General features: G+C 53.2%; 1 protein-coding gene and 1 long non-coding RNA gene across 2 annotated transcripts in view; one reads left to right on the plus strand and one right to left on the minus strand.

Moving 5' to 3' along the window:
- LOC116955077 (uncharacterized) overlaps positions 1-26845 on the minus strand; it is a 153629-nt gene that overhangs the window by 87188 nt on the left and 39596 nt on the right. Inside the window, exon 2 of the mRNA XM_032976037.2 lies at positions 17742-17869. Coding sequence (XP_032831928.2) covers positions 17742-17869 — 128 coding nt within the window. The remainder of the gene's footprint in view (positions 1-17741; positions 17870-26845) is intronic.
- On the plus strand, positions 21843-26095 carry LOC142905730 (uncharacterized). Its single transcript, XR_012929750.1, has 3 exons — positions 21843-21890; positions 25260-25444; positions 25927-26095. It is a non-coding gene; the product is annotated as an uncharacterized LOC142905730 (long non-coding RNA).

Raw genomic sequence — 26845 nt, forward strand, 5'->3', positions numbered from 1 at the left:
TCACGTGGTGTTGTTGTGTGGTGTCAGTAAGGCGTGTGTGTCACGTGGTGTTGTTGTGTGGTGTCAGTAAGGCGTGTGTTACACGTGGTGTTGTTGTGTTAGTAAGGCGTGTGTGTGTCACGTGTTGTGTGTGGTGTTAGTAAGGCGTGTGTGTGTCACGTGTTGTGTGTGGTGTCAGTAAGGCGTGTGTGTCACGTGGTGTTGTTGTGTCAGTAAGGCGTGTGTGTCACGTGGTGTTGTGTGTGGTGTTAGTAAGGCGTGTGTGTCACGTGGTGTTGTGTGTGGTGTTAGTAAGGCGTGTGTGTTACACGTGTTGTGTGTGGTGTTAGTAAGGCGTGTGTGTCACGTGGTGTTGTGTGTGGTGTCAGTAAGGCGTGTGTGTCACGTGGTGTTGTGTGTGGTGTTAGTAAGGCGTGTGTGTCACGTGGTGTTGTGTGTGGTGTTAGTAAGGCGTGTGTGTTACACGTGTTGTGTGTGGTGTTAGTAAGGCGTGTGTGTCACGTGGTGTTGTTGTGTCAGTAAGGCGTGTGTGTCACGTGTTGTGTGTGGTGTTAGTAAGACGTGTGTGTCACGTGGTGTTGTTGTGTTAGTAAGGCGTGTGTGTCATGTGGTGTTGTGTGTGGTGTTAGTAAGGCGTGTGTGTCACGTGGTGTTGTGTGTGGTGTTAGTAAGGCGTGTGTGTTACACGTGTTGTGTGTGGTGTCAGTAAGGCGTGTGTGTCACGTGGTGTTGTTGTGTCAGTAAGGCGTGTGTGTCACGTGGTGTTGTTGTGTCAGTAAGGCGTGTGTGTCACGTGGTGTTGTTGTGTTAGTAAGGCGTGTGTGTCACGTGGTGTTGTGTGTGGTGTTAGTAAGGCGTGTGTGTCACGTGGTGTTGTTGTGTCAGTAAGGCGTGTGTGTCACGTGTTGTGAGTGGTGTCAGTAAGGCGTGTGTGTCACGTGGTGTGTGTGGTGTTAGTAAGGCGTGTGTGTCACGTGGTGTTGTGTGTGGTGTTAGTAAGGCGTGTGTGTTACACGTGTTGTGTGGTGTCAGTAAGGCGTGTGTGTGTCACGTGGTGTTGTTGTGTTAGTAAGGCGTGTGTGTGTCACGTGTTGTGTGTGGTGTCAGTAAGACGTGTGTGTCACGTGGTGTTGTGAGTGGTGTCAGTAAGGCGTGTGTGTCACGTGGTGTTGTGTGTGGTGTTAGTAAGGCGTGTGTGTCACGTGGTGTTGTGTGTTGTGTCAGTAAGACGTGTGGCACGTGGTGTTGTGTGTGGTGTTAGTGAGGCGTGTGTGTGTCACGTGGTGTGTGTGGTGTTAGTAAGGCGTGTGTGTTACACGTGTTGTGTGTGTAGTGTTAGTAAGGCGTGTGTGTCACGTGGTGTTGTTGTGTCAGTGAGGCGTGTGTGTCACGTGGTGTTGTTGTGTCAGTAAGGCGTGTGTGTTACACGTGGTGTGTGTAGTGTAGTGACGCGTGTGGGGTCACGTGGTGTGTGTGTGTAGTGTTAGTATGGCGGTGTGTGGGGGGCGCAGGGGTCGACGGTACCCAACGCCTTCGACGCGCTGCTCATCAGTCTACGTGGGGGGCGTGCGGCAGCGGCTGGCTGGCCCCCCACATCGATCAGCCACGAGACTAATCGCCTTCGTTCGTTTCCTGGCGTTTCATCAACGCGGAGAGCGGCAGCGCCCTGCCCGGCCTTCGTAGGTGCTGCTGCCGCTCGCGAAGGAGGCACTTGCCCCTACAACGTGTTGAAAGCTATCTGGGGGCATCTTTGTCTTTGTGCCCTATTGCATGGGGATGGCACGGGGGTGGTCACAGACTGTCAGTGGAGGTGGGTATTGGCTCTGGGATCCATCTTTCGTGTTGGAATTTTCATTCAAAAGCGGCTCCCTGCTGACATGAGCATTGAGGCATTTGTGCATACATTCCCCCCCCCCTCCCCCCCCCCGGGGGCAGCCTTGCAGAGGCAGTGGTGGCAAATTCCGCATTCCTGTGACAAGGACGAGTCTATCCACATGACAACCACTGTTTGACTTCCCCATCAAAGTGGTACTTTCTTTTATCGACCCTGGGTGGCTGATGGGCTGAATAAACCCCTCCCCCCAACCAGGCCTTGAACTCAGCAATCTTCCACTTGCCAGAGCCGCAATCTCCGTGGATGATTGGCACTGCTGAATTTATGTCCCATCCGTATCGTGATCGTAAATTGACCAACATCATGATGATTGTAGCCATCGCTATTCATGAAATCATCGTCGTCATCATCATCATATATCATCGCCATCATTATTATCATCATCATCCAAATTGGCAAAAAATTGGTAACTTCCACCGCTAACATCTCAATTTGGAACTACGCATAGGAACAACCGATGGATTCCGTGAAAACAAAGACTAAAAATAGATTTTCTGTGTGGAGAGACAAATGTGGGTGGGAAGGAGACGAATTAACGTCCGCTTTGTTTGCTTCATTTAGTCTGAACATCCTGCACAGTGACGCATGACGAGTACTCGTGCGGCGAGCTTACGCGGTGGGCAGATGTTAACTACCTCGCCTGGTATGCAGGAGGTCGTGGGTTCGATCCCGACAGCCTGCTGCTGTATATTTGCAGTTTGCGTATTCTCTCTCCTCTCTCTCTCTCCCCGTGGTCGCGTGGATTTTTCTCCGGATCCTCCGGTTTTCCACCCTCCAAATTTAGAATCGGCATCGCGCGTTTAGATTTTTATTTTGGGCTGCTGTAGATTTCCGCACGACGATGAGCAACTTCGTTGAGCTATCATTTATGGCCAGGTCGCTTCTGACAAAAGAGCGACGTAGCTCAGTGGACCTTATCTGGTAAATGAAAAAAATGTTGCATTTTTAGTTCACCCACATTGTCAATGTCGCTGGTTTTATTATCTGGCCGCTCACAATGACACCCAATGAGCAATTGGTAAATAATACATTTATAGTTGCCCGGTGGGCCCGGTCTGTGTGCAGAAATTTTCAAATGTGATCAGTGTAAATAAAGAAAAAGTATCGATATATTAGAGCATGTATTTAATAAAAATATTGCATTGCCTCTAATGCGTACGTTCTCATTGCTTGTTGACGCTCTCAGTTGGCATTAAGTCCTCTCCCCCCCCACCACATATTCGGCAGCCCCCCCCCACCCCCGCCCGTCTTCCCCCCACAAAAGATTCGTCCTCACCGGGGGGCAGGGGGTGCTGGGCTGCCACCCCCCCCCCAAAAAAAAATGAGGCCAACGAGGATCGCATGGCACAACCACGCCCGCACGATGTCCACCTCACCGCGTAATCGTCTGAGACTTCTAGCATACTTCATAGCCCGAATTGGGGGCAGGGAAGGGGGGCCCTCAGTGGTATACGACGAATCACGCCCGCACGATGTCCACCTCACCGCGTAATCGTCTGCGGCCGAGTCGGCATCGCAGCTCACCAAATACTCCAGAGTCACGAAGGTTATGGCCCCAGCGTTGTTGTTTTTAACAAAAAATACAACAACATCAACAACCGCCCCGGGGCACCCGATCTTTAAGCCCCGTCCGCTTGCTGGCCAGAGCTGGCGGCGTGGAACAAAAAAGGGACGGGGGCAGGGGGAAAGGGGGGGGGGGGGGGGAGGAAGGTGGTGGATGGGGTGGGGGAACAGAAAAAAGAAGTAATCTATCGCTCCGGCAAAGGGCGATGCGAGGCGGTGCGGCGTTCCCGAGCGCCACGGGATTCTGCCGGGTGATCTCTGAACATCCGAATTCACGGCCTTCACCACCCTCCCCCTCTTCCTCGCCAACCCCCCCCCCCCCCCCCCAGAAGATTCTCGGCCCCCGAGCGAGTGAGCGAGCGCGGAGCCGAGAGTCGATTACCCTGGGGCCCCCTTTTGTGGAACACGCCACGAAAGTGATTTAAAAAGCCATCTCCCGCCGCTCGAAGCGAGCAACCGAGGGCGATGGGGGCTCGTCTCCCCGGTCACTAGCCCCCCCCCCTCCCGCCGAGAGGAGAAGGCGGATGGGACATTCCACGTGCTTGTGGCGGGGGCGAGTACGTTTGCACGTACGTGCGTGCGTGCGTGCATGCGTTGAAGCTCTTTCGCAACGTAGGACTACCGGCGGTCACCTCTGGACAGAGTGGTTCCGAATTCGTTTCGATCGTCGCGGGAGGGATGATGATTGGCTGAATCAACACCCCCCCCTCCGCCCCCCCCCTGCTCACCCCCTCCGCCCCCCACCCGACACGAGGATTTGAATTCGCAGGCGCAAGTGGGACCCGTAGAGTGTGCCAACGCAGAAGGTGAGAACAAGGTTGTGTTCGTATAGGAGGAGATGATGAAGACGACGACCTTATGATGATGGTGATGATGATGACGACGACGATGATGATGATGACGACGACGATGATGACGACGTCGACGATGATGACGACGACGACGATGATGATGACGATGATGATGACGACGATGGCAATGACGTCGACGATGCTGATGACAACGACGATGATGATGATGATGCAGTTGGTAATGCGGCTTCATCACGTCGCGGGGTTGAGCTCAGCCCGGAGGCGGTCGGGAGGGGGGCATTGTGGAGGAGCGGTGGAGTCGGGTTGGAGATTGGCGGAGGAGGCGGAGGAGGGGGGGCAATGCGGAGGGACGGAGCTTTGTGGTGGTGATGATGACGATGATGACGTCAGAGAAACACTCCAGACGCGTGATGTCGATGTTGATTCGAAATGTAGAGGGAAAATCCGGAGGACTCGGAGGACAAACATTTCTACTGAGCTATTAACTTCTGTTTTTTTCTTTCAGAAGAGACCTGGCCACAAATGACAGCTCAACCAAGCGGTTCATCACGTGGAAATGAAAAACGGCTAAATAATCTAAATAACCCAAGCGCGTGTTTCTAAACGTGGAGGGAAAACCCTGGAGGACCCGGAGAAAAATCCACGCGACCACAGAGAGAGAGACACACAAACTCCCAATATACAGCAGCAGGCGTCAGGGTCGGGATCGAACCAACGACATCCTCCATATCAGGCGAGGTAGTTAACATCTCACCACGGAGAGACACGCAAACTCCAAATATACAGCAGCAGGCGTCAGGGTCGGGATCGAACCCACGACCTCCTGTAAACCAGGCGAGGGAGTTAACATCTCACGACGTAGATAGAGAGAGAGAGAGACCGCAAACTCCAAATATACAGCAGCAGGCGTCAGGGTCGGGATCGAACCCACGACCTCATGTATACCAGGCGAGGGAGTTAACATCTCACGACGTAGATAGAGAGAGAGACACGCAAACTCCAAATATACAGCAGCAGGCGATAGGGTCGGGATCGAACTTCTCTCATCTCGCTCCACCTGCTCCACGTGTCTCCACACCTCTCTCGTTCCACTCTCTCCTCTCATCTCTTGCCTCCACCTCTTCTGCTGTCTCGCTGCGGAGTTGACGCGGCGAAGAGGTGGAAGGAGACGAAGGCTGATTAATGCTGAGCTGGGCACCACCGCCGTGGCCCCACCTCCACCCCCTACCCAGTGCTGGATGATCCTAGTAGCACTACATAAGTAGTAGCTGCATGTGTAGTAGCTACATGTGTAGTAGCTACATGTGTAGTAGCTACATGTGTAGTAGTTACATGTGTAGTAGCTACATGTGTAGTAGCTACATGTGTAGTAGCTACATGTGTAGTAGCTGCATGTGCAGTAGCTGCATGTGCAGTAGCTACATGTGTAGTAGCTACATGTGTAGTAGCTACATGTGTAGTAGTAGCTGCATGTGTAGTAGCTACATGTGTAGTAGCTAGTAATGTAGTAGCTACATATGTAGTAGCTACATGTGTAGTAGCTACATGTGTAGTAGCTACATATGTAGTAGCTACATATGTAGTAGCTACATGTGTAGTAGCTGCATGTGTAGTAGCTACTACATATGCAGTAGCTACGGTCCCCGTACTTTCAAGGGCCCCGCGCTAAATGCTTTCAAGCCATCAATTCCGGTTCAGTGATTCTGCACTTGCTCTATTACTATAGTACTATACTGCCCTTCAACTTTTATGAACGACCGGGTGTTTAAGCTTAGCGATTTGTCGTATTATCTGGCCGTATAGCAATTGAAAAAATACAATTACTTGCAATGCAACTTAAAAATGTGTCTTTTCATATTTACGTGGTGTTTTTTTTATTTAGGATCCCTTTATAACATCATGTGCTCCAGGCCCCGCACTTAGCTTCACCCGACACTGCCCCTACCCCGCCCCTCCTTCGCTCCCTCGCAGCGACCATCGCGAGGTCATCACCGTCCGAGATGAGAGGGGTCAAGCAGCCTGGCGGCAGGCGCACCGACGGGTTCAGAGCGCGGGGGACCATCACCGCTGCGAGCGAACGCTCACTCACTCGCTCGCACCACCACCACCGCCACCACCGTCACCATCACTGCCACCACCGCCGCCGCCACCATCACCACCACCACCGTCACCATCACTGCCACCACCACCGCCGCCGCCAGCATCACTGCCACCACCGCCACCGTCACTGCCACCACCACCACCGCCGCCACCATCACTGCCACCACCGTCACCACTGCCACCGCCACCACCGCCAACAGCATCACTGCTACCACCGCCACCAATACTAATACCGCCACCAATACTAATACCACCACCGCCACCAATACTAATACCACCACCCCCACCAATACTAATACCACCACCCCCACCAATACTAACACTACCACCACCACCAATACTAATACCACCACCGCCACCAATACTAATACCACCACCCCCACCAATACTAATGCCACCACCCCCACCAATACTAACACTACCACCACCACCAATACTAATACCACCACCGCCACCAATACTAATACCACCACCGCCACCAATACTAATACCACCACCCCCACCAATACTAATACCACCACCCCCACCAATACTAACACTACCACCACCACCACCAATTCTAATACCACCACCGCCACCAATACTAATACCACCACCCCCACCAATACTAATACCACCACCCCCACCAATACTAACACTACCACCACCACCAATACTAATACCACCACCGCCACCAATACTAATACCACCACCCCCACCAATACTAATACCACCACTGCCACCAATACTAATACCGCCACCAATACTAATACCACCACCCCCACCAAAACAAACACTACCACCCCCACCAATACTAATACCACCAACCCCACCAATACTGATACCACCACCCCCACCAATACTAATACCACCACCCCCACCAATACTAATACCACCACACCCACCATTACTAACACTACCACCCCCACCAATACTAATACCACCACCCACACCAATATTAATACCGCCACCGCCACCAATACTAATGCCACCACCGTCACCAATACTAATACCACCACCCCCACCAATACTAATACCACCACCCCCACCAATACTAACACTACCACCCCCACCAATACTAATACCACCACCCCCACCAATACTAATACCTCCACCCCCACCAATACTAATACCACCACCCCCACCAATACTAACACTACCACCCCCACCAATACTAATACCACCACCCCCACCAATACTAATACCACCACCCCCACCAATACTAATACCACCACCCCCACCAATACTAATACCACCACCCCCACCAATACTAATACCACCACCCCCACCAATACTAACACTACCACCCCCACCAATACTAATACCACCACCGCCACCAATACTAATACCACCACCACCACCAATACTAATACCACCACCCCCACCAATACTAATACCACCACCGCCACCAATACTAATACCACCACCGCCACCAATACTAATACCACCACCGTCACCAATACTAATACCACCACCCCCACCAATACTAATACCACCACCCCCACCAATACTAATACCACCACCATCACCAATACTAATACCGCCACCGCCACCAATACTAATACCACCACCCCCACCAATACTAATACCACCACCCCCACCAATACTAACACTACCACCCCCACCAATACTAATACCACCACCCCCACCAATACTAATACCACCACCCCCACCAATACTAACACTACCACCCCCACCAATACTAATACCACCACCCCCACCAATACTAATACCACCACCCCCACCAATACTAATACCACCACCGCCACTAATACTAATATCGCCACCAATACTAATACCACCACCCCCACCAATACTAATACCACCACCCCCACCAATACTAATACCACCACCCCCACCAATACTAATACCACCACCCCCACCAATACTAATACCACCACCCCCACCAATACTAATACCACCACCCCCACCAATACTAACACTACCACCCCCACCAATACTAATACCACCACCCCCACCAATACTAATACCACCACCCCCACCAATACTAATACCACCACCCCCACCAATACTAATACCACCACCCCCACCAATACTAATACCACCACCCCCACCAATACTAATACCACCACCCCCACCAATACTAACACTACCACCCCCACCAATACTAATACCACCCCCACCAATACTAATACCACCACCCCCACCAATACTAACACTACCACCCCCACCAATACTAATACCACTACCACCACCAATACTAATACCCCCACCGCCACCAATACTAATTCCACCACCAATACTAATACCCCCACCGTCACCAATACTAATACCACCACCCCCACCAATACTAACACTACCACCCCCACCAATACTAATACCACCACCCCCACCAATACTAATACCACCACCCCCACCAATACTAATACCACCACCCCCACCAATACTAATACCACCACCCCCACCAATACTAATACCACCACCCCCACCAATACTAATACCACCACCCCCACCAATACTAACACTACCACCCCCACCAATACTAATACCACCACCCCCACCAATACTAATACTACCACCCCCACCAATACTAATACCACCACCCCCACCAATACTAATACCACCACCCCCACCAATACTAATACCACCACCGCCACCAATACTAATACCACCACCGCCACCAATACTAATACCACCACCCCCACCAATACTAATACCACCACCGCCACCAATACTAATACCACCACCGTCACCAATACTCAAACTACCACCCCCACAAATACTAATACCACCAATACTAATACCACCACTGTCACGTTTGAGAGTCCCCGTGCCCGGCTCGGGGAATTCTAAGCGAGGTCTCTCACCGCGCTGAGGACCCCACCCAACCCCCCCCCCCAACCACTTCCCACCACCCCCCCACCACCACCCCCCCCCCCCCGAACCGATGACAAAAAGCCGCCGCTCGGCTCGGCAAGCGGCCGCCTAGCGGGTCGCGATGAATGCCACCGAGATAAGAGATTTCAAACTTCTGCCTGGTGCCCTTTTAAGCCTTCCCCCCGTTCAACGCCGTCAATATTATTTGTTTGCCTTTGTATAACAGTTATTTTTTTTTGCATTCTCTCTCTCTGTGTGTCTCTCGCTCGTTCGCGTAGGGGAGGCGAGCGACGCGGTGGGGGGTGGGGGGGGGTTGGGAGGGGGTGGTGCCGGTGGTGCGGCGGAGATGGAAGCGTCGGGTCATTTCGATCACGGGCGTTCGTGTTACGGACGCGCGCTCGCAATGAACCGCGCATCGAGGGCGCTCTCCAGATGTCGTCGCCGGATCCTCGCTGTCGTTGTTGTTGTGGTTGTCGTCGGTGATTTTTTTTGAAAGCCATTAACGCTCCGCCAGGGGACACTCGCGGTGCTCGATGTTTCCTCCGGCGGCATCGATCGCAGACAGGAATTGGGCCGGCCGGCCGGCCGTCGCGTTAACCTCTCATCGGACCCTCCGCGTAGCGTTCTGTGCCCGGCCCCGCAATGGATTGCCCCACATCCAAACTGTGTCGTTCGTCCCGGACATTCACGCGACGCACACAAACAAAAAAAAACGAAATGCCACCTCTGTTTGTGTTAAACTGATAAAAAAAAGTAAACTTTTTTTATTTTTAATTTTAACCACTGTAGCTTTTTGTCACAAGCGACCCTGGCTGTCGCAAGTGATTGCTCAACGAAGTTGGGTTAACCTCATCGTCGCGTGGAAATTAATAACAGCGCCAACACTCCATGATCGAGGTTTTTGTTTGTTTTGTTGGGGTTAGATCGCGTAAACGTATAAATGTTGTGTCGTTAAACCCGCCACCACCCGACACAGCCAACTAGTACGGTTTGTGACGTAAACAGAACGTGGCCAATTCGTTACTAGTACAGCACTAAGCGGTTGTGTATTGGAGAGTAAACCCACGACAACATTTACAATTCGAGTACGACGTTTCGCCAGCAATTACAACCAGCATCATCAGGCAACAGCCAGATTTGTGGAGAAATCCTCCTGTTTCGTTCTTAAGGAGAGGTATGAATGTGATGTCGTCACGAGTGAGCCAATATTCTAAACGCGCGACGTTGATTCTAAATGTGGAGGGAAAAAACCGTAGGACCCGGAGAAAAATCCACACGACCACGGGGAGGGAGATACACAAACTCCAAATATACAGCAGCAGGTCTCAGGGTCGGGATCAAACCCACGACCTCTTGTATACCAGGCGAGGGAGTTAATATCTCGCTACTATGGCACAGCTGGTTCTGTGACAATCAGGAAGTGGTGATTTTAAAGCATCAACCGATCGCCCCCCCGGGAGCCGATGCAATGAGTATCACATTTGATTGAAGTCAACAATTGTCATTATTATGGATTACCTAGCCCCGGCCATGGGAATGTAAAATTCCCACCGCTGTCTCAGGGACGCCTATGCAAAGTTGGTGGCTCAATTAAATTTCTTTAGAACTGATTTTCGTGTTTTGGTTTCTAGTCCGTCCCCCCGCACCTCCGATTCGCAACGGTGTGGCAACGTACGGCGCGAAAGAAGTTCAACGCACGGTGCACGTTAGCCTATACGCTACACTCACACTACGCTATACACTGCAGTACTATACACTGCTATACTACGTGAAGACTAATTTCTTTACAATTGCTTTTCGTGTTGCGTTTGTTGTCCTTCACCCCCCTCCCCCGTACCTCCGATTAGCAACGGTTGTCTAGGTACGGCGCGGAAGAAGTTCAACGTTCAACGTACGCGCATACGTAATTGCCAAAGCGACGCAGATAAGCAAACCTCATGATAACAATTCAATCCCGCGATATTATCTTACTCGCGGTAGCACCACGTGGGATCGATAACCCACCCTTCCCCTGGCCCTGCCCCGCTGCATGAATGCAACGCGATATCCGTTCAGTACACTCGTTGTTATTTTCATATCGATTCGTTTCAGCATCGCGCCCTGTCGCGTAGCCAGGGTTAAAGCCTGGCTCGAGTCACAAGACTCTTTTGTCAGGAGGGTCCTGCCAAGTTTTCGCAGGAGGCGATGGGGGGGGGCGGGGGGAGCGATTCTGTCACCGCTGCTGCCTGCTCTGTCTGTGTGATTGATTCCCACTTGAGTGGTTGTATTTGTGCAGGCGTACGCTGGGAAACAGGGGATTGATATTGATGGTCCAACTGGATCCGAACTTTTTGGTCACTCCACCACCACCCCCCTCCCAAACCCGGCGAATTGTTGGGATTGCGGTTTTGGGGGTATGGAATCCGAACGGATTTTTTTCTTATTCATTCGAATTTATTTTCTCTGTGATGGATCATCGTCTCCTCACGTGCATTTATTTTCTCTCGCTATTTACGTATTCAACCTTTAGTTTTTGATTTGTTAAGTAAGTGTGGGTTTTGTGTTGTTGCATCATCTGTGTGTAAGAGACCGGCTGATTGATGTTGCAGCGTTGTGGGATGCAATTTTTCACGAATGCCGCTCTAGAAAATGACATTGTTATTATTATTATCTGCAGGTAACTTTTCAGTATTGGGCGTGTGGGGTTTTTTCGTGTTTCTTTGTTTTTGGAAACAGCTGTGGGAACAAATCCGATGCCCTCCCTCCCACCCCGGGCACCAACCCAGGAGGGAAGCGACTCAGAACGCGCTGGAAGAGAGAGAGAGAGAATAGAGAAGCTCCGGCCACAACAGACCGTCAGAGTCCACGCCTGCGCCACACACAGCGCGTCCCGTAAGACCACGCGATGTCCATTCGGGTAGAGCGGTGTCCCAAGAAAGCGGCCGCCTCTTGCCAGTCCACTGCTGGACGAGGGCCGTGACCCAGTCATGGACCTCTCGCGTAACCGTCCGTCCGTCCGTTCCTTTCCCCCGTGACTTCACACCACAAGTAGGGCACGGCAATGGTTTTGTCTTCCTGCGCCACCGTAACGTGGCCAAGCAGCAGCGACAGCATTAAGCACACATGCAGGGGCACGCGGTTGCCCATAAACGCATTATCCAGGCTCACAGCCCTGCTGAGCTTCCGTGATCTGCCCCGAGCGCTCGATGTGATGGCTGACGGGAGAGTGGTGGCCAAGTGGAAGAGGCGTTTTGTCGGGGGGGGGGGGGGTGCTGATTGTCACTGTTGAAGACTCGCTGGCTTCCTCGCAGCAGCAGCAGCAGTCAGCCCGCTCATCAAGAGCGCGGTCTCGGGGTGAGGGGTGGAGGGTAGAGGGCGGAGGAAGAGGAGGGGGCAGAGGAGGAGGAGAGGGGAGGAGGGAGGGCGAAGAAGGAGGAGGGGAGAGCGGGGGAGGAGATGGGAGGGGAAGGGCGGAGAAGGAGGAGGTGGAGGAGGAGGGAGGGGAGGAGGAGGGGGGAGGGAAGAGGGGAGGAGGGAGAAGGAGGAGGGGGTTGGACGAGGGTACTGGGGGGAGGGGGGGGGAGGATGAGGAATCCGATGAGCTGTAAAGCTCTTGTTTTCCAGATGTCCCAGTAGGGACACAGGGTCAAAAACGCTACAACAACAATCAACACGATAGGAGTGGAAAGTATAAGTAAAGTCACGTAGGTAAAATAAAATAAATGAAAACAACTAAATTAAATCACGACGTTTCGGAAGCTTGTCTTGCCTCCGAAACGTCGTGATTTAATTTAGTTGTTTATTTTATTTACCTACGTGACTTTACCGAAAAAAACAAAGAGTATGAATCCTTGCAGTCACGAAAGCTTCAAATCTAGAAGTATAAGTAAGGTAAACAAATCACTTAAAAATATATATATTAATGAAACTAAACTATTTTTTTATCTTAGCATGTTAAGCCCACTGAGCTCTTAATTTATTTTTCATAATCGACCCGGCTATCACACATGAGAGCTCAACGGTAGTGGCTTTTCATCGCACGGAAATCTATCGCAGCAAAATACTCCGAATAATCTAAACGCGTGATGTTCATTCTCAATGTGGAGGGGAAAACCGGAGGTCCCAGAGATGAACATCCACGCGACCACGTGGTGAGCGAGAGAGAGACACCGCGACCTTCAAATAGACAGCAGCAGGCGTCAGGGTCGGGATCGAACCCACGACCTCCTGCACAGCAGGCGAGGTAGTTAACATATCCCAGCCACCGTGATGATGATGAGAGAGAGAGAGACCGCGACCCCAAAATATACAGCAGCAGGCGTCAGGGTCGGGATCGAACCCACGACCTCCTGCACAGCAGGCGAGGTAGTTGACAGCTCCCAGCCACCGTGATGATGATGATGAGAGAGAGAGAGAGACACAGCGACCTCAAAATAGGCAGCAGCAGGCGCCAGGGTCGGGATCGAACCCACGACCTCCTGCACAGCAGGCGAGATAGTTGACATCTCCTAGCCACCGTGATGATGACGATTAGAGAGAGAGATAGAGAGACACGCAAACTCCAAATATACAGCAGCAGTCGTCTGGATCGGGATCGAACCCACGCCCTCCTGCACACCGGGCGAGGTAGTTAACATCTCCATGCCACCGTGATGATGACGATTAGAGAGAGAAACACGCAAACTGCAAATATACAGCAGCAGCAGTCATCTGGATCGGGATCGAACCCACGCCCTCCTGCACACCGGGCGAGGTAGTTGACATCTCCATGCCAACAAGGCGCAGTGGCTACACTCGCGCCCCAGAGCGAGAAGGGCCTCCCGGGTTCGAATCCCGACTGAGGTTGACTCTCTCCGTGAGGTAGTTGACATCTCCCAGCCACCGTGATGATGATGAGAGAGAGCGAGAGAGAGACACCGCGACCTCCAAATATACAGCAGCAGGCGTCAGGGTCGGGATCGAACCCACGGATCCTGCATAGGAGCCCCCCAAGAGCCACGCCACCACTCCGAAGCGCCGGACCGCTGGCATGCCAGGCGAGGTGCGAGGCAACAGCAAGAGGTGCGGCGAGGGCAGTGAGCGGTCAGCGCCGCAAGGTGAGCAGTGAGCGGTGCATGTGAGCGGTGCAGGTGAGCGGTGCAGGTGAGCGGTGAGCGGTGCAGGTAAGCGGTGCCGGTGAGAGGTGCCGGTGAGAGGTGAGCGGTGAGAGGTGAGCGGTGCCGGTGAGCGGTGAAGGTGAGCGGTGCCGTTGAGCGGTGAGTGGTGAACGGTGAGCGGTGCCGGTGAGAGGTGAGCAGGGGAGGTGAGCGGTGAGTGGAGTAGGTGCGCTGTGTAGGGGCGCGGTGTAGGCGAGGGGTTAAATCCCTCGGCGGCCGCCAGCGGAGACACGCGATGACGTGTCTCCTCGTCTCCGTGTTCCGCGGCTGTCACTCCGAGTCGTGCCGCTGATTAGGAAAGTGATGGAGGAGGGGGGTGGGTGGGTGGGTGGGGGGGAGCTGTGGGTGGTGGAGACAGGGGGGGAGTGGGGGGCTTGGACTGATGGATGGAGGGGCGGTGGGGGAGGGGTTAGTGGGGAGTACTCGGGCGTCACGAAGGCAGCGAGCCGTGACTCTCGCTGGCGAAATGTCACGTGCTCTGAAGCGGGCATCAGACGGCCGCGGGGTCAGATCGCTGCCCCTTGCGACGGCGGCGGTGGTGGTGGCTAAACTCGTCACCGATCGGCGCTGCCGCTCGACCGGACGACGTCGCGAAGCCGAGCTGAAGGCCGGCGGGCTGCCCCCCCTCCTCCCCGCCTCGCCCCCCCCCCCCGCCCCGAGGGTCCCCCTCGTGGAGGGGGTGGATGGAAGCGAGCGCTGGCACCCGGCCAATGCGAGAATCGCCCCCCCCCCTTCGTCTCTCCCCATCAAGTGGCTGTGCCAGGTGCGCCGATTGAGTCTCGGTGAGAGTCTCGTGGCGGTGGCGGCGGTGGTGGTGGCGGTGGCGGGGATGGGGGCGGTGGCAGCTCGGCAGGAGGGGCCTCCGGGGTGCCGCTGGGACGCGAGAGGCAGCACCGGGCCGCGGGCTGGGCACGGCGGTGCTGACCTCGTCACCCGGGGCTCTTCCGGATCATCGATACCGGGGGCTCCGTAATGGGGCCTGCGGGGGCCGTCTATTGAACGGCGTGGGCCCTCGAAGCCGATCGATAACCAAACGGCGCACGCGCATGGCCTCGGCCCGCGCGTCACCACACGCGGCCACCGCCGAGGTGCGGTGGCCGCGTCCGGCACGCGCGTTGGAGTCGGTTTGGATGGTAGAGGATGGGAAAGCCCTCTCGAAATATTTGTTTTGTTGTTTTAGAATGATGCGTGAGTGAGTGTGTGTGTGTGTTTTTATCGTTACGCTGGCTTACCCAGGTGAGCCACTGGGAGAAATTAGGAAGCCACTGGAGCTATGTTTCGTTTTAAGTATCTAGATTGTAAAAGTCACTTCTTTACAGTTGCGTTTTGTTCCGTTCAGTTTGTTGTCTTTTCCACGCGCACCTCCGATTAGCACGTACGGTGCGAGAGAAGTTCAACGTAGATACATATACACGCACGGAAGAAGAAGAAGAAGAAGAGGAAGAAGAAGACGAAGAAGAAGAAGAAGAAGACGAAGAAGAAGACGAATAAGAAGAAGAAGACGAAGAAGAAGAGGAAGAAGAAGACGAAGAAGAGGAAGAAGACAAAGAAGAGGAAGAAGAAGAAGCTCTGCACGTGCACGTCGACTCGTTCACGCGGCACGCGACGTCAGCGGCACGGCTCGGCTTCTACAGTGGAGCCACGCCGGGACCGTGCGAGTGTTCGTACGTTGAACTTCTTTCGCACCGTACGTAACCAACCGTGCAAATCGGCGGCGTGAAACGTGGGGGGTGGGGGGGGGGGTGGACAACAAACCGGACACAGCAACGACAACAACAGCAACAAGCAGGCCGGCTCGGCACGGGACCCGGCTGTGCGGTGGAAAAAGCGGTGCTTTGTGTCCCCGATGGTCTCGAGCGAGCGAGACATGTTTTAACCGGAGCAGCGCTCCGGTAAAGCGGATGCCGACCGCGTCGCCAGGTGCAGCCACCATCCCCCCCCCCCGGCCTCCGTTGGTTGGACGCGGGGGGCAACTTCCCCCCGTGGCTGGCGGCGCGACAATGACGTTCGCGCGACGGCTCCGTTGCGAACGGCTCCCGAGGTAACGCAGATCGGGGGGCGGTGGAATGCCCCCCCCCACCACCCACCTGGTGACCTTTAGTGCCCCCCCCAGCATCCCCTCCGACAATACACAAATGTGAAAACAACCCCCATTATCATCATCATGGTCGCGCTGCAGTCAAACCCCCGACGGTCTCAAATTGTTTGCCGGCTCTCACGCGCACCGATGATGTCTTGGAAATGAGTGAGGAACACTTGGCTAGCTAATGCCCAGCTTCGGCATCAACGCGGATAGGAGAGTGCACAGCAAGCGGGGCGTCGCACCGCCCAGAGGCCACGAAGCAAACAACACAAAGTCGGGGGGTTCTTCAAGTCGTGAACGTAGCACGTGCTGTGACGTCGTGCTGTGACGTCGTGCTGTGACGTCGTGCTGTGACGTCGTGCTGTGACGTCGTCGCGAGGGCGTCACGTGGCGGTCGCGATACGATGACCGCTCGTCTGGCGTAGCCAACGCGGCGGTGGTGGCGTAGCGAAGCGTATCGACGAGGCTCGAATATTGCAACTCGCTACTCTACGGGACGTCTGGCAACAAAAAAGAATAGCGAGCGAGCTGCAGCTTGCACAACGTTCTTTGGCACGTGTCGTTGTTGTCCTTCCCCGCAAGATCCGACCGTGTCCGTCCGGTTGCTCGCCGAGCTGCGCTGGCTTCGGGTTTGCCGAGCAAATACATTCCAAGGTCGCGCTTATTAAACACAAAGTGCTTCCCGCAAATGAAACACAAAAAAACCTTGGCTGATCTCGTCATCATCACGACGACAAACTCCGGAAGTCATCGTCGCAGCGGCTTTTGGCTCAGCCGTCGAAACAAAGACGGCGGTCGCCGCATCGCGCGGTGCTTTCAGATGCGCTTCTGCGGCCGTCCGGAACGCTCTTGCTTCCAATATTAGGAAGCCGTCAGGAGCTACGCAGTTTTCAATAATCTCGATTGACAAACTCATTTCTTCGTAACTGCATTTTGTGTTTAGTTTGTTGTCCTTCCCCCGCACCTCCGATTGGCGCTGTCCGCTACGTACGGTGCTAAAGAAGGTCAACGTACATACGCACATTATAGCAGCCAAATACTCTGAAAGTGTGACGTCGATTCAAAACGGAAAGAAAAAAAACCCGGAAGGAGCCGGAGAAAGTTGCACACGGCCGCGGGGGGAGAGAAAGAGAGAGGGAGAGACGCGCAAACTCCGAATACACAGCAGGCGTCAGGGTCGGCATCGACCACACGACCTCCTGCGCACCAGGCGATGGAGTTAACATCTCAGCGACAGCAACAGTAGCAGCAGCAGAGAGAACGCTCAGAAGGTTCGCCCGGCCGTGTCACGACACCGTCGTTGCGGCCGCACCCGGGCAGGGGGGCGCGGGCCTCACCGGAGTGGTTCTTGATGGACCGCGCCGTGGAGTCTTCCCGTGACTGCGGCGTCGCGTGCATGGGGTGACCCCTGAACTCCTCGTCCCTGCACCGCCTGGGCTGGTGTCGCAGGATGCCCGAGAGAGCCCTGCAGGAGAGGGAGGGCGAGAGTGAGCGCCGTGCGCCTTCACCGCCGGGGGGGGGGGAGGGGGGGGGTCAGTTCTCGCGTGCGATCGCGAGGCGGAGAGGTCACCGCAACGTCGTTGGCGTGGCGCGGGCCGCTCTCGCGTGCGGTTCCTGCGGCCGTCTGGAACGCTCTTGCGTCCGCGAGATCGGGAGGCCGCCGGGGCTTACGGCGCGTTCCGGATGCCGGGATTTAAAGCGCATTTCTTTCAGAATTGCTTTTTGTGGTTCGTTCTTTGGCCTCCGGTTAGTGCGGTCGGCTATGTATGGTGCGAAAGAAGTTCAAAACGCACGCATATATACACACACAAACACGCACGAAGACAAAACGTGCCCCCGTATAGCCTGCACGGGCAAGTGCTGTGTGGCGAGTAGGACCGATGGAGGCCGGCACGTACACACACTCACACGCATACACACAGTCGCCCTTTCAGATGCGGATGCTTCTGCGGCCGTCTGGAACGCTCTTCCTTTCCGATATTAGGAAACCACTGGAGCCGTGCACTTTTACATCACCTCGACTTAAAACGCATCTCTTTAGAACTGAATTTTTGCGTCCAGTTTCATTCCCTTCCCTCCGCACCTCCGATTATCACGGCCGGCTACGAACGGCGCAAAAATGGGGGTGACGGTGGTGATGGTTTTGATGGTGGTGGTGATGTTGGTGAGGAGATACCCGCACGATCAGGAAGTGGGGGACGTTTGATGGCGATGGTGGTGGTGATGTTGATGCGTCAGTCTGGAACGCTCTTCCTTCCGCTATTCTGAAGCCATCGGAGGTATGTACTTTGAAACCATCGAGATTGAAAACTAATTTGTTTAGATGTGCTTGTTGTTGTGTTTAATTTGTTGACCCCCCCCCCGCCCCGCCCGTACATCCGATTAGCGCGGTTGGCTACGTACGGTGCGAAAGAAGTTCTCTATACATAAATAGACACAGACAGAGACCCATATACCTATATACTCACACAGAGACCCATAGACTAATGCAGACACCTATACACTCACACAGAAACCCATAGACTCATACAAACACCAATACACTCACACAGAGACCCATACACTCACACATAGACCCATAGACTCGTACAGAGACCTATAAACTCACACAGACCCGTAGAATCACACAGAGACCCATAGACTCACACAGAGACCCATAGACTCATACAGAGACCCATGCACTCACACATAGACCCATAGACTCGTACAGAGACCCATACACTCACACAGAGACCCATATATTCATATAGAGACCCATACACTCACACATAGACCCATAGACTCGTACAGAGACCCATAGATTTGTACAGAGACCCATGCACTCACACAGAGACCCATAGACTCGTACAGACACCCATATACTCACACAGAGACCCATAGACTCGTACAGACACCAATACCCCTCCCACCCGTACCTCCGATTAGCATGGTTGACTACGTACGGTGCGAAGGAAGTTCAATGTACATACACACGTGTTAAATCGCGGTTGTCGAGCGGCGCTAGTGAAGATGTAAGAGGCTTCAGAGTTAATATGGGGGGGGGAGGGGGGGGTTGTTGGTTGTTTATTGTGCAAGGTTATTTGTAAGGGATTGTGGAAATTAGACAACCGTAGGGGGCTCTAAAGCGGAGCAAGGAGCGAGCTAGGAGAGCAGTGCTGTGACTTGCAGTGTGGTGGATCACTGAGTGGGTGTGAGTGGATGGATGGGTGAGTGAGTGGGTGAGTGAGTGGGTGAGTTAATGGGTTGGTGAGAGATTGGGTGAGTGAGTGAGTGAGTGGGTAAGTGAATGGGTTGGTGAGTGAGTGAGTGGGTGAGTGAGTGGGTGGGTGGGTGAGTGGGTGGGTGGGTGAGTGAGTGGGTGAGTGAGTGGGTGAGTGGGTGAGTGAGTGGGTGAGTGAGTGAGTCATTGTGACCTGCAGTGTGGTGGTTGAGTGAGTGGGTAATTGAGTAAGTGGTGAGTGGGTGGGTGAGTGAGTGGGTGGGTAAGTTAATGGGTTGGTGAGTGAGTGAGTGGGTGACTGAGTGAGTGGGTAAGTGAATGGGTTGGTGAGTGAGTGGGTGAGTGAGTGGGTGAGTGGGTGGGTGAGTGGGTGAGTGAGTGGGTGAGTGAGTGACTGGGTGAGTGAGTGAGTGAGTCACTGTGACCTGCAGTGTGGTGGTTAAGTGAGTGGGTAATTGAGTAAGTGGGTGAGTGCGTGGGTGAGTGAGTGGGTGGGTAAGTGAATTGGCGAGTGAGTCATTGTGACCTGCAGTGCGGTGGTCAGTGTACGGTAGACCGAGTTCTCAACCCGCCTGGAGTCATTGATACGAGTGAGGCTCACAGGAACGCACCCACCCCCCCCCTCCCACCCGCCAACCACAGCCGTCGACTGCACGGACACACCGGGAACCGCATCCCCTGCTCGCGCCGTGCCAGAGGCGGCAACCCCAACAAGGAGCCGGCGATCCCCGCCGGCGTTCACGCCGAGCCTCAGGGCAGCGCTTAGCACGCGGCGGATGGGAGGGCAGCCGTGGACGCCTCTTCCACGATGCCGTCGGCTGATGGGTCCGCGATTGCGACCGAGACGTTAATCGATGGCGCGCTGATGACGGAACGAGCGGACCGGCGTTGCCGTGCCCCGTGTCTCTGTCTCTCCCTGCCGCCGGTGGAGTGGCTCCGGGGTAGGAGTTGGAGGCACTTCGCGGTTTTTGGCTGAATGGGAAAATATCTCACTTCCGTTATTTTACTTCTTCTTTAGTCTTCCTGTTCTTCTTCCTCCTCTTCTTCCTCTTCTTCCTCTTCTTCTTCCTCCTCCTCTTCTTCCTCTTCTTCCTCGTCTTCTTTTTCCTCTTCTTCATCTTCCTCTTCTTCTTCAGCTTCTTCTTCCTCTTTCTTTCGTTTCCTTCTTCTTCTTCGTCGTCTTCTTCCTGTTCTTCTTTCTCTTCCTTTTCTTTATCTCCCTCTTCCTCCTCTTCTTCCTCCTCTTCCTCTTCTTTTTCCTCTTCTAATTCCTCCTCCTCCTCTTCTTGTTAATTTCGACCGCGTAGGCTCACAGCCGTGGAGTGGATCTGCTGGCGGTCGCAAAGTGACGACTTAGAATCCTGGTCAGAGTCGGGGGAGGCGGGAGGGACGGGGAAAGGTGGGGGTTGACACGGCCCATCATCAATCCTGGGTCGATACAATCAGACCGCTTATGTTGGGGCAGTCGACGGGCGCTTGTCCTGCGGATCGACTCGTCCCCGCCATGGGAACGTGGAGCTTCAAACAAGAGGCTCGCGCAGCCGCGAGACCGCAAGCGTCCGAGCATCGATGGCCTCGTGTTTTATTTGTTGTTGTTGTTGTTGTCGCAGGAAGTGACGCTCCGACTTTGACCCGTTTCGTTCGCCACGATGAACGTCAGTGAGAGTCCAACATCGCTCAGCCCTCGCGGCTGACTCTCACGCAGACTACCAAGCAGCCGGAAACCTCATAAGGAGCCGTCCATAAATGACGTCACGCGATTTTGGACGATTTTTGACATCCCTCCCCCTCGTCACGCGGCATCACAAAAAGTCAGAACCCCCCCCCCCCTCAAATATGACGTCACAAAGCTTTGCCCCCCACCACCCCCCCCCCCCAAAAAAAAAATTATTTCCATTTTGAAAATAAAACATGCTTCAAATCGCTTTAAACTATTGTCATTGTAGTGCGTGTTTAACGTGGCGCTGCACTCTGATGTTGTAGGAGTGTTGTTATAACACAATTAGTGTTGTTATAAATATAGAATTGTTATAACGACACAATTAGTGTCGTTATAACAATAAATATATAATTGTTATACAATTCTATATTCATTTAAAGTTGCGCATTTTGATGTGACGTCACATTTCTCAACCCACCCCTCCCTTCTTCGTCACACATTGTCACAAATGTCTGACCGCCCCCACCCCCCCCCCCCAGGTGCGTGACGTCATTTATGGACGGCCCCTAATCCTCCCCTGCGCTGTGCATATACCATCGCCTCAAGGTGTGTACTCGATCAGGACATCAGCGTAGATTAATATTCACACGTGTACGAGACTCACTCCGCATGCGGATTTGTGGTTTTTTTTTTGTGCTCGATGCTCGAGAAAAGCCACGGCCTGTGGCTTCACTGCCAACAAACTAAGGGCGCCGTCTTTTTTTATGCCGATGAGATTTGGTAAGATTTGGGGAATTACGGCATCCCGTGGATGCAGCAGCAGCAGCAGCAGCATCTAGGGTTGATGGATCTCGCGCAGATGGTGCGAAACTCCCAAATCCCTCCCCGTGCGTTTTCGAGGGTGAGCGGTAACTCTCGCCACTCACCCCACCACCACCACCACCATCAAGGAGAGAGGCGGTACAGCAACAACGTGCGGACTGATCCCCACCGGTCCCTTGTGCGTGGGATAGAGCGTTGCCCCTTCGCACGCACGCGCGGGTTTCATACGCGTGCTTCCGGTTCAACTCCGATGCGTGCGAATACTCACTACTCACACTCACCACTCACTACTCACCACTCACACTCACTACTCGCACTCACCACTCACTACTCACCACTCACACTCACCACTCACTACTCACACTCACCACTCACACTCACTACTCACACTCACCACTCACTACTCACCACTCACACTCACCACTCACTACTCACACTCACCACTCACTACTCACCACTCACTACTCACCACTCGCACTCACCACACATACTCACCACTCGTACTCACCACTCACACTCACCACTCGCATTCACCACTCACTACTCACCACTCGCACTCACCACTCACTACTCACCACTCGCACTCACCACTCACCACTCGCACTCACCACTCACACTCACCACTCACCACACACACTCACCACTCGCACTCACCACTCACACTCACCACACACACTCACCACTCACACTCACCACTCGCACTCACACTCACCACTCACACTCACCACTCACTACTCACACTCACCACTCACCACTCATCGCTCACCACTCACCACTCACGCTCACCACTCACTACTCACCACTCACTACTCACCACTCACACTCACCACTCACCACTCGCACTCACCACTCACACTCACCACTCACTACTCACCACTCGTGCGTACACAGAACAATCTGTTCGCCTTTTGGCGTCGTCCTCTGGTGTGACGCTGCTGGTGGTGAGACGAGGCCCCTAAACAATTCTGCTGTCTCTGGCGTGGACCAATCCGTTTCAAAGACAATGCCCGTACATTCTAATTATCAGAACAATGTTTTTGTTTGCATGTTCACGACAGGTATCGTGTGCGGTCAATGCAGACATGATTCCTTACATTTGGTGTCCGAACATCTTAAACACCTCCTGTATTGTTGACAGAAAGGGTAAAACCTATTCTTTTCACACACACACACCAATGGGTCGAAAATTCGCTTGGGGCGAAAATTCGCTTGGGGCGAATTTTCGACTGGCACGGGCTCGTCACGCGCGCTTCTGCCCGTGCGTGGTTACTTCGCTTTTCACGTATCGGCATCGTTTAATTCGGCAAATTTACGGATGAACATCCGACACCGCGTGGTCCGTCCCGTGCTCGCCGAGCTGCTTTGGCTTCCGGTTTGCCGTACGAATTACGCGCAGCGCTGGTTATAAGGTTTCGCGCTCGTTACGCACACAAGGCGCTTGCCACGAATGAACCACGGTACCTCGCTGATCTTCTCAACAAGAAGCATAGACCACCATCAGGCGTGCTCCAGGTCAGCCTCGCTGCGGCAGCGACGTTTGGCCGAGCCGTCGAGCGAAGGCGGTGGTCACCGAATCGTCGCCCGCGGCGCTTTCAGATGCGCTTCTGCGGCCGTCTGGAACGCTCTCGCTTTTACCAATACTAGGAAGCCACTGGAGCTGTGCACTTTTAAATCCTCTAGATTGAAAGGGATTTCTTCAGAGCTGCTTTTCTGTGTTTAGTTTGTCCTCCCCTTGCGCTTCCGATTAGTACGGTTGGCTACGTACGGTGCGAAAGAAGTTCAGCACACAGACATGATCGTGGTGATGGTGGTGATGATGTTGTTGGTGCTGGTGGTGGTGATGTCGAGGAGGTATCTGCATGATGAGGAAGTGGGGAATGTTGACGTTGATGGTGGTGGTGATGTTGATGCGGCCGTCTGGAACGCTCTTCCTTCCGATATTAAGAAGCCACTAGACCTGCGCACTTTGACATCGTCTACATTGAAAACTCGTTTCTTTCGAACTGCTCTTTGTGTTCAGTTTGTTATCCTTCCCCTGTACCTCCTGTTGTCACAGTGTGGCTACGTACATGTTCACCACAAGATTACGTGCTTAATGCAGACATGATCACTTGCAAAAGGTTTCAGTTTGGTGTTTTAGCATTTTAACGGAGCTGTTTTATTTATTGCCAGAAAGGGTAAAACCTATTCTTATTATTTTGATGCTGGCAAAGGAGGTCCCATGATGTAGCTGCCCACCGCGAGCTTTCAATGTCCTGCTAGTGGCATTGTCTTTGTCCTGTTCGCAGATGATAGTTCACACTTACGGTGGTTTTCAGACCGCATCCATTATTTTCGTCTCCCCCCTCCTCTTTTCCGAACATAGATGGACTCGTCCATCTGAACAAACTGTCAAATCGCTCTCCGTGGTGCTAACGTTAAAAAACCGCCACTTTTTTCAATTTTTTCTTGCTGTGGTTTTCACACCTGATGATGATTGCTTGTGTTGCAGTCAAAATGTCGTGAGAATTTTTTTTGTTTTATATTTTTGTATTATTTTATTGTTTCCCTTCTACGTGACTTTACCGAAAGAACCAAGAATATATTATCAGAGTTGTCTCTTTTTGTTTGCATTTTGACTGCTTGTGTTGTGGTTATTGCAAACATGATCTCTTGCATAAAGGTGTCAGTTTTGGTGCCAGATAAAAGGGTAAAAACCTATTACTATATCTTGCTACTGGCAAAGGAAGTCTCAAAATGTCCGCCTTTTGGCGTTGTCCTCTGGTCTAACACTGTGAGTGAGACCAGGCTCTAAAGAAAGCTGTCTCTGGTGTGGACCAATCAGTTTCAAAGGCAATGCATACTCACATACTAGCAGATAATGTTTTTTTGTTTGCACGTTCACCACAAGTATATATGTGGTGAACGCAGTCACATTTCCTTGCAAAAGGTTTCAGTTTGGTGTTTTAACATCTTTAACGCCTTCTGTTTTATGGCCAGAAAGGATAAAAACCTATTTCTTGCGTTTTGATACTGCCAAGGGAGGTTTCCTTTTTATTTTTTTACGATCAGAGGAAACAAGAAGATGCTCGGTGTAGTCGGCACTTTGCTTCGTTCATCATTTCGGTTTTTTTTCAATGCTTTGCTTTATGTAACCCCCCCCCCCTTTTTTAGATGAAAGATTTCACGCTCTGCTATCCTCCTTCTTACCCCTTCTCTCTCTCTCTCTCTACCCCCCCCCTACCCCTTCCATCACACGGCCGGTGGTGCGATTGTGCCCGGCTTGTTCAGCTGCTCCTTCCGCGATCCTTTGTACGGCTTACCACTGGGCACGGCAAGTCTGATGAAGACACCCACCGGTAGGTGATAGCTGCTGTAGCTGTTGTTGTTGTTTTTTTAAATTAGCCCGAGTCATGCCGGTTCGAGGAAAGAGTCTCGGCAGGGTAACATCTCAATTTGCGAGCCGCGGGATATGTGAGCGCACAAAACGCGTCCAGTTTGCGCGCAGGCAAATTTTAATTCGCTCCGGTGATTAATTTGTCACACCGTTCACGCTCCTTGCTGAATCCAGAAATCGATTTTCATACTCGCGGATCATTAGGCCGTGGTTTTGTTGTTGTGGTTGATGTTGGATATTGCGTTTTAGGCTCCACACTCGACACGCACGCCGGTGCTGTGAAAGCAAAAGCGGTGTCTGGGAAGGCTACCCCAGCACGGTGCAGAAATCAGAATTCACGGCGCATCCGATCGCTGTAAACGAGTCTCACTCTGGGGGACGTCAGCCGCTCCGGTTGCATCGAATGTGATCCTAGGTTCCTCTGTCTGGCTCTCACGGTCACAGGCCGGGTGGCGGCGGTGGTGGTGGTTGCGGTGATGATGGCCAGGTCGCTTCTGAAGATCAGCGTAGCTCAGTGGGCCTTACCTTGTAAAATAAAGGCAGTGTTTGTTTTTAGTAAACTTGTGATTTCTTCGTGTCGTACGACTGATGTAGATGCAGAGCAACGACTACATTTCACATTCACGTGGGCAAGCCCAGAAAATATCCGCGTCACAAGCAGCGGATATTTTCTGGGTGAGCGGGTGGGTGGGTGGGTGAGTGAGTAGGTGAGCGGGTGGGTGGGTGAGTGAGTGGGTGAGTGGGTGGGTGGGTGGATGGGTGAGTGAGTGGGTGAGTGAGTGGGTGGGTGGATGGGTGAGTGAGTGGGTGAGCACAGTTGTGGACGAGACAAAACAGTCGAGCCTGATCGAGGCTTAGCAACAATGAATTTGATTTATTTTTGCTCCCTTCGGGGTTTTAAACTTTGAGACGTTCTGCAAACGGAGAGACGCTGGCTTCTGGCCTCCGAACGCATTCCGTAAAAAAAATACTCGGTCACAGCAGGGATCGGTTTAATTTTTTTTTTAAACGACGTGTCCCAGAATGTCAGCAAAAAAAATTGTGATTTTGACATCATCCGGAGGGCAGAGTCCCCAAACGCGCAACGAAAACGTCGACGACGAGCCGCTAATGACGCACAGCCCCACCAACGCGTCCGTTCACGTTGCGCGCGAGTTCCACGGCCAGAACGAATCAGCCGGTCGCGCGTGGTGGGGTAAAGTCGTGGCTTCTCGCCACCTTCCCTGCAATACGCGAGGCAGGCAAGCGCGGAAGAGTCGGCCAATATACCCTCTGAAGCGCTGGGTGGGTGGTAGGTGGTAGGTGGTAGGTGGTGGTGGTGGTGGGGCTCTCTAGAGCGTCAACAGAGCAAAAGGCCGAGAAT

This window comes from Petromyzon marinus, chromosome 58 (genome assembly GCF_048934315.1).
Source record: "Petromyzon marinus isolate PM22_M1 ecotype Great Lakes invasive population chromosome 58, UKy_Petmar_22M1.pri1.0, whole genome shotgun sequence".
NCBI lineage: Eukaryota > Metazoa > Chordata > Hyperoartia > Petromyzontiformes > Petromyzontidae > Petromyzon > Petromyzon marinus.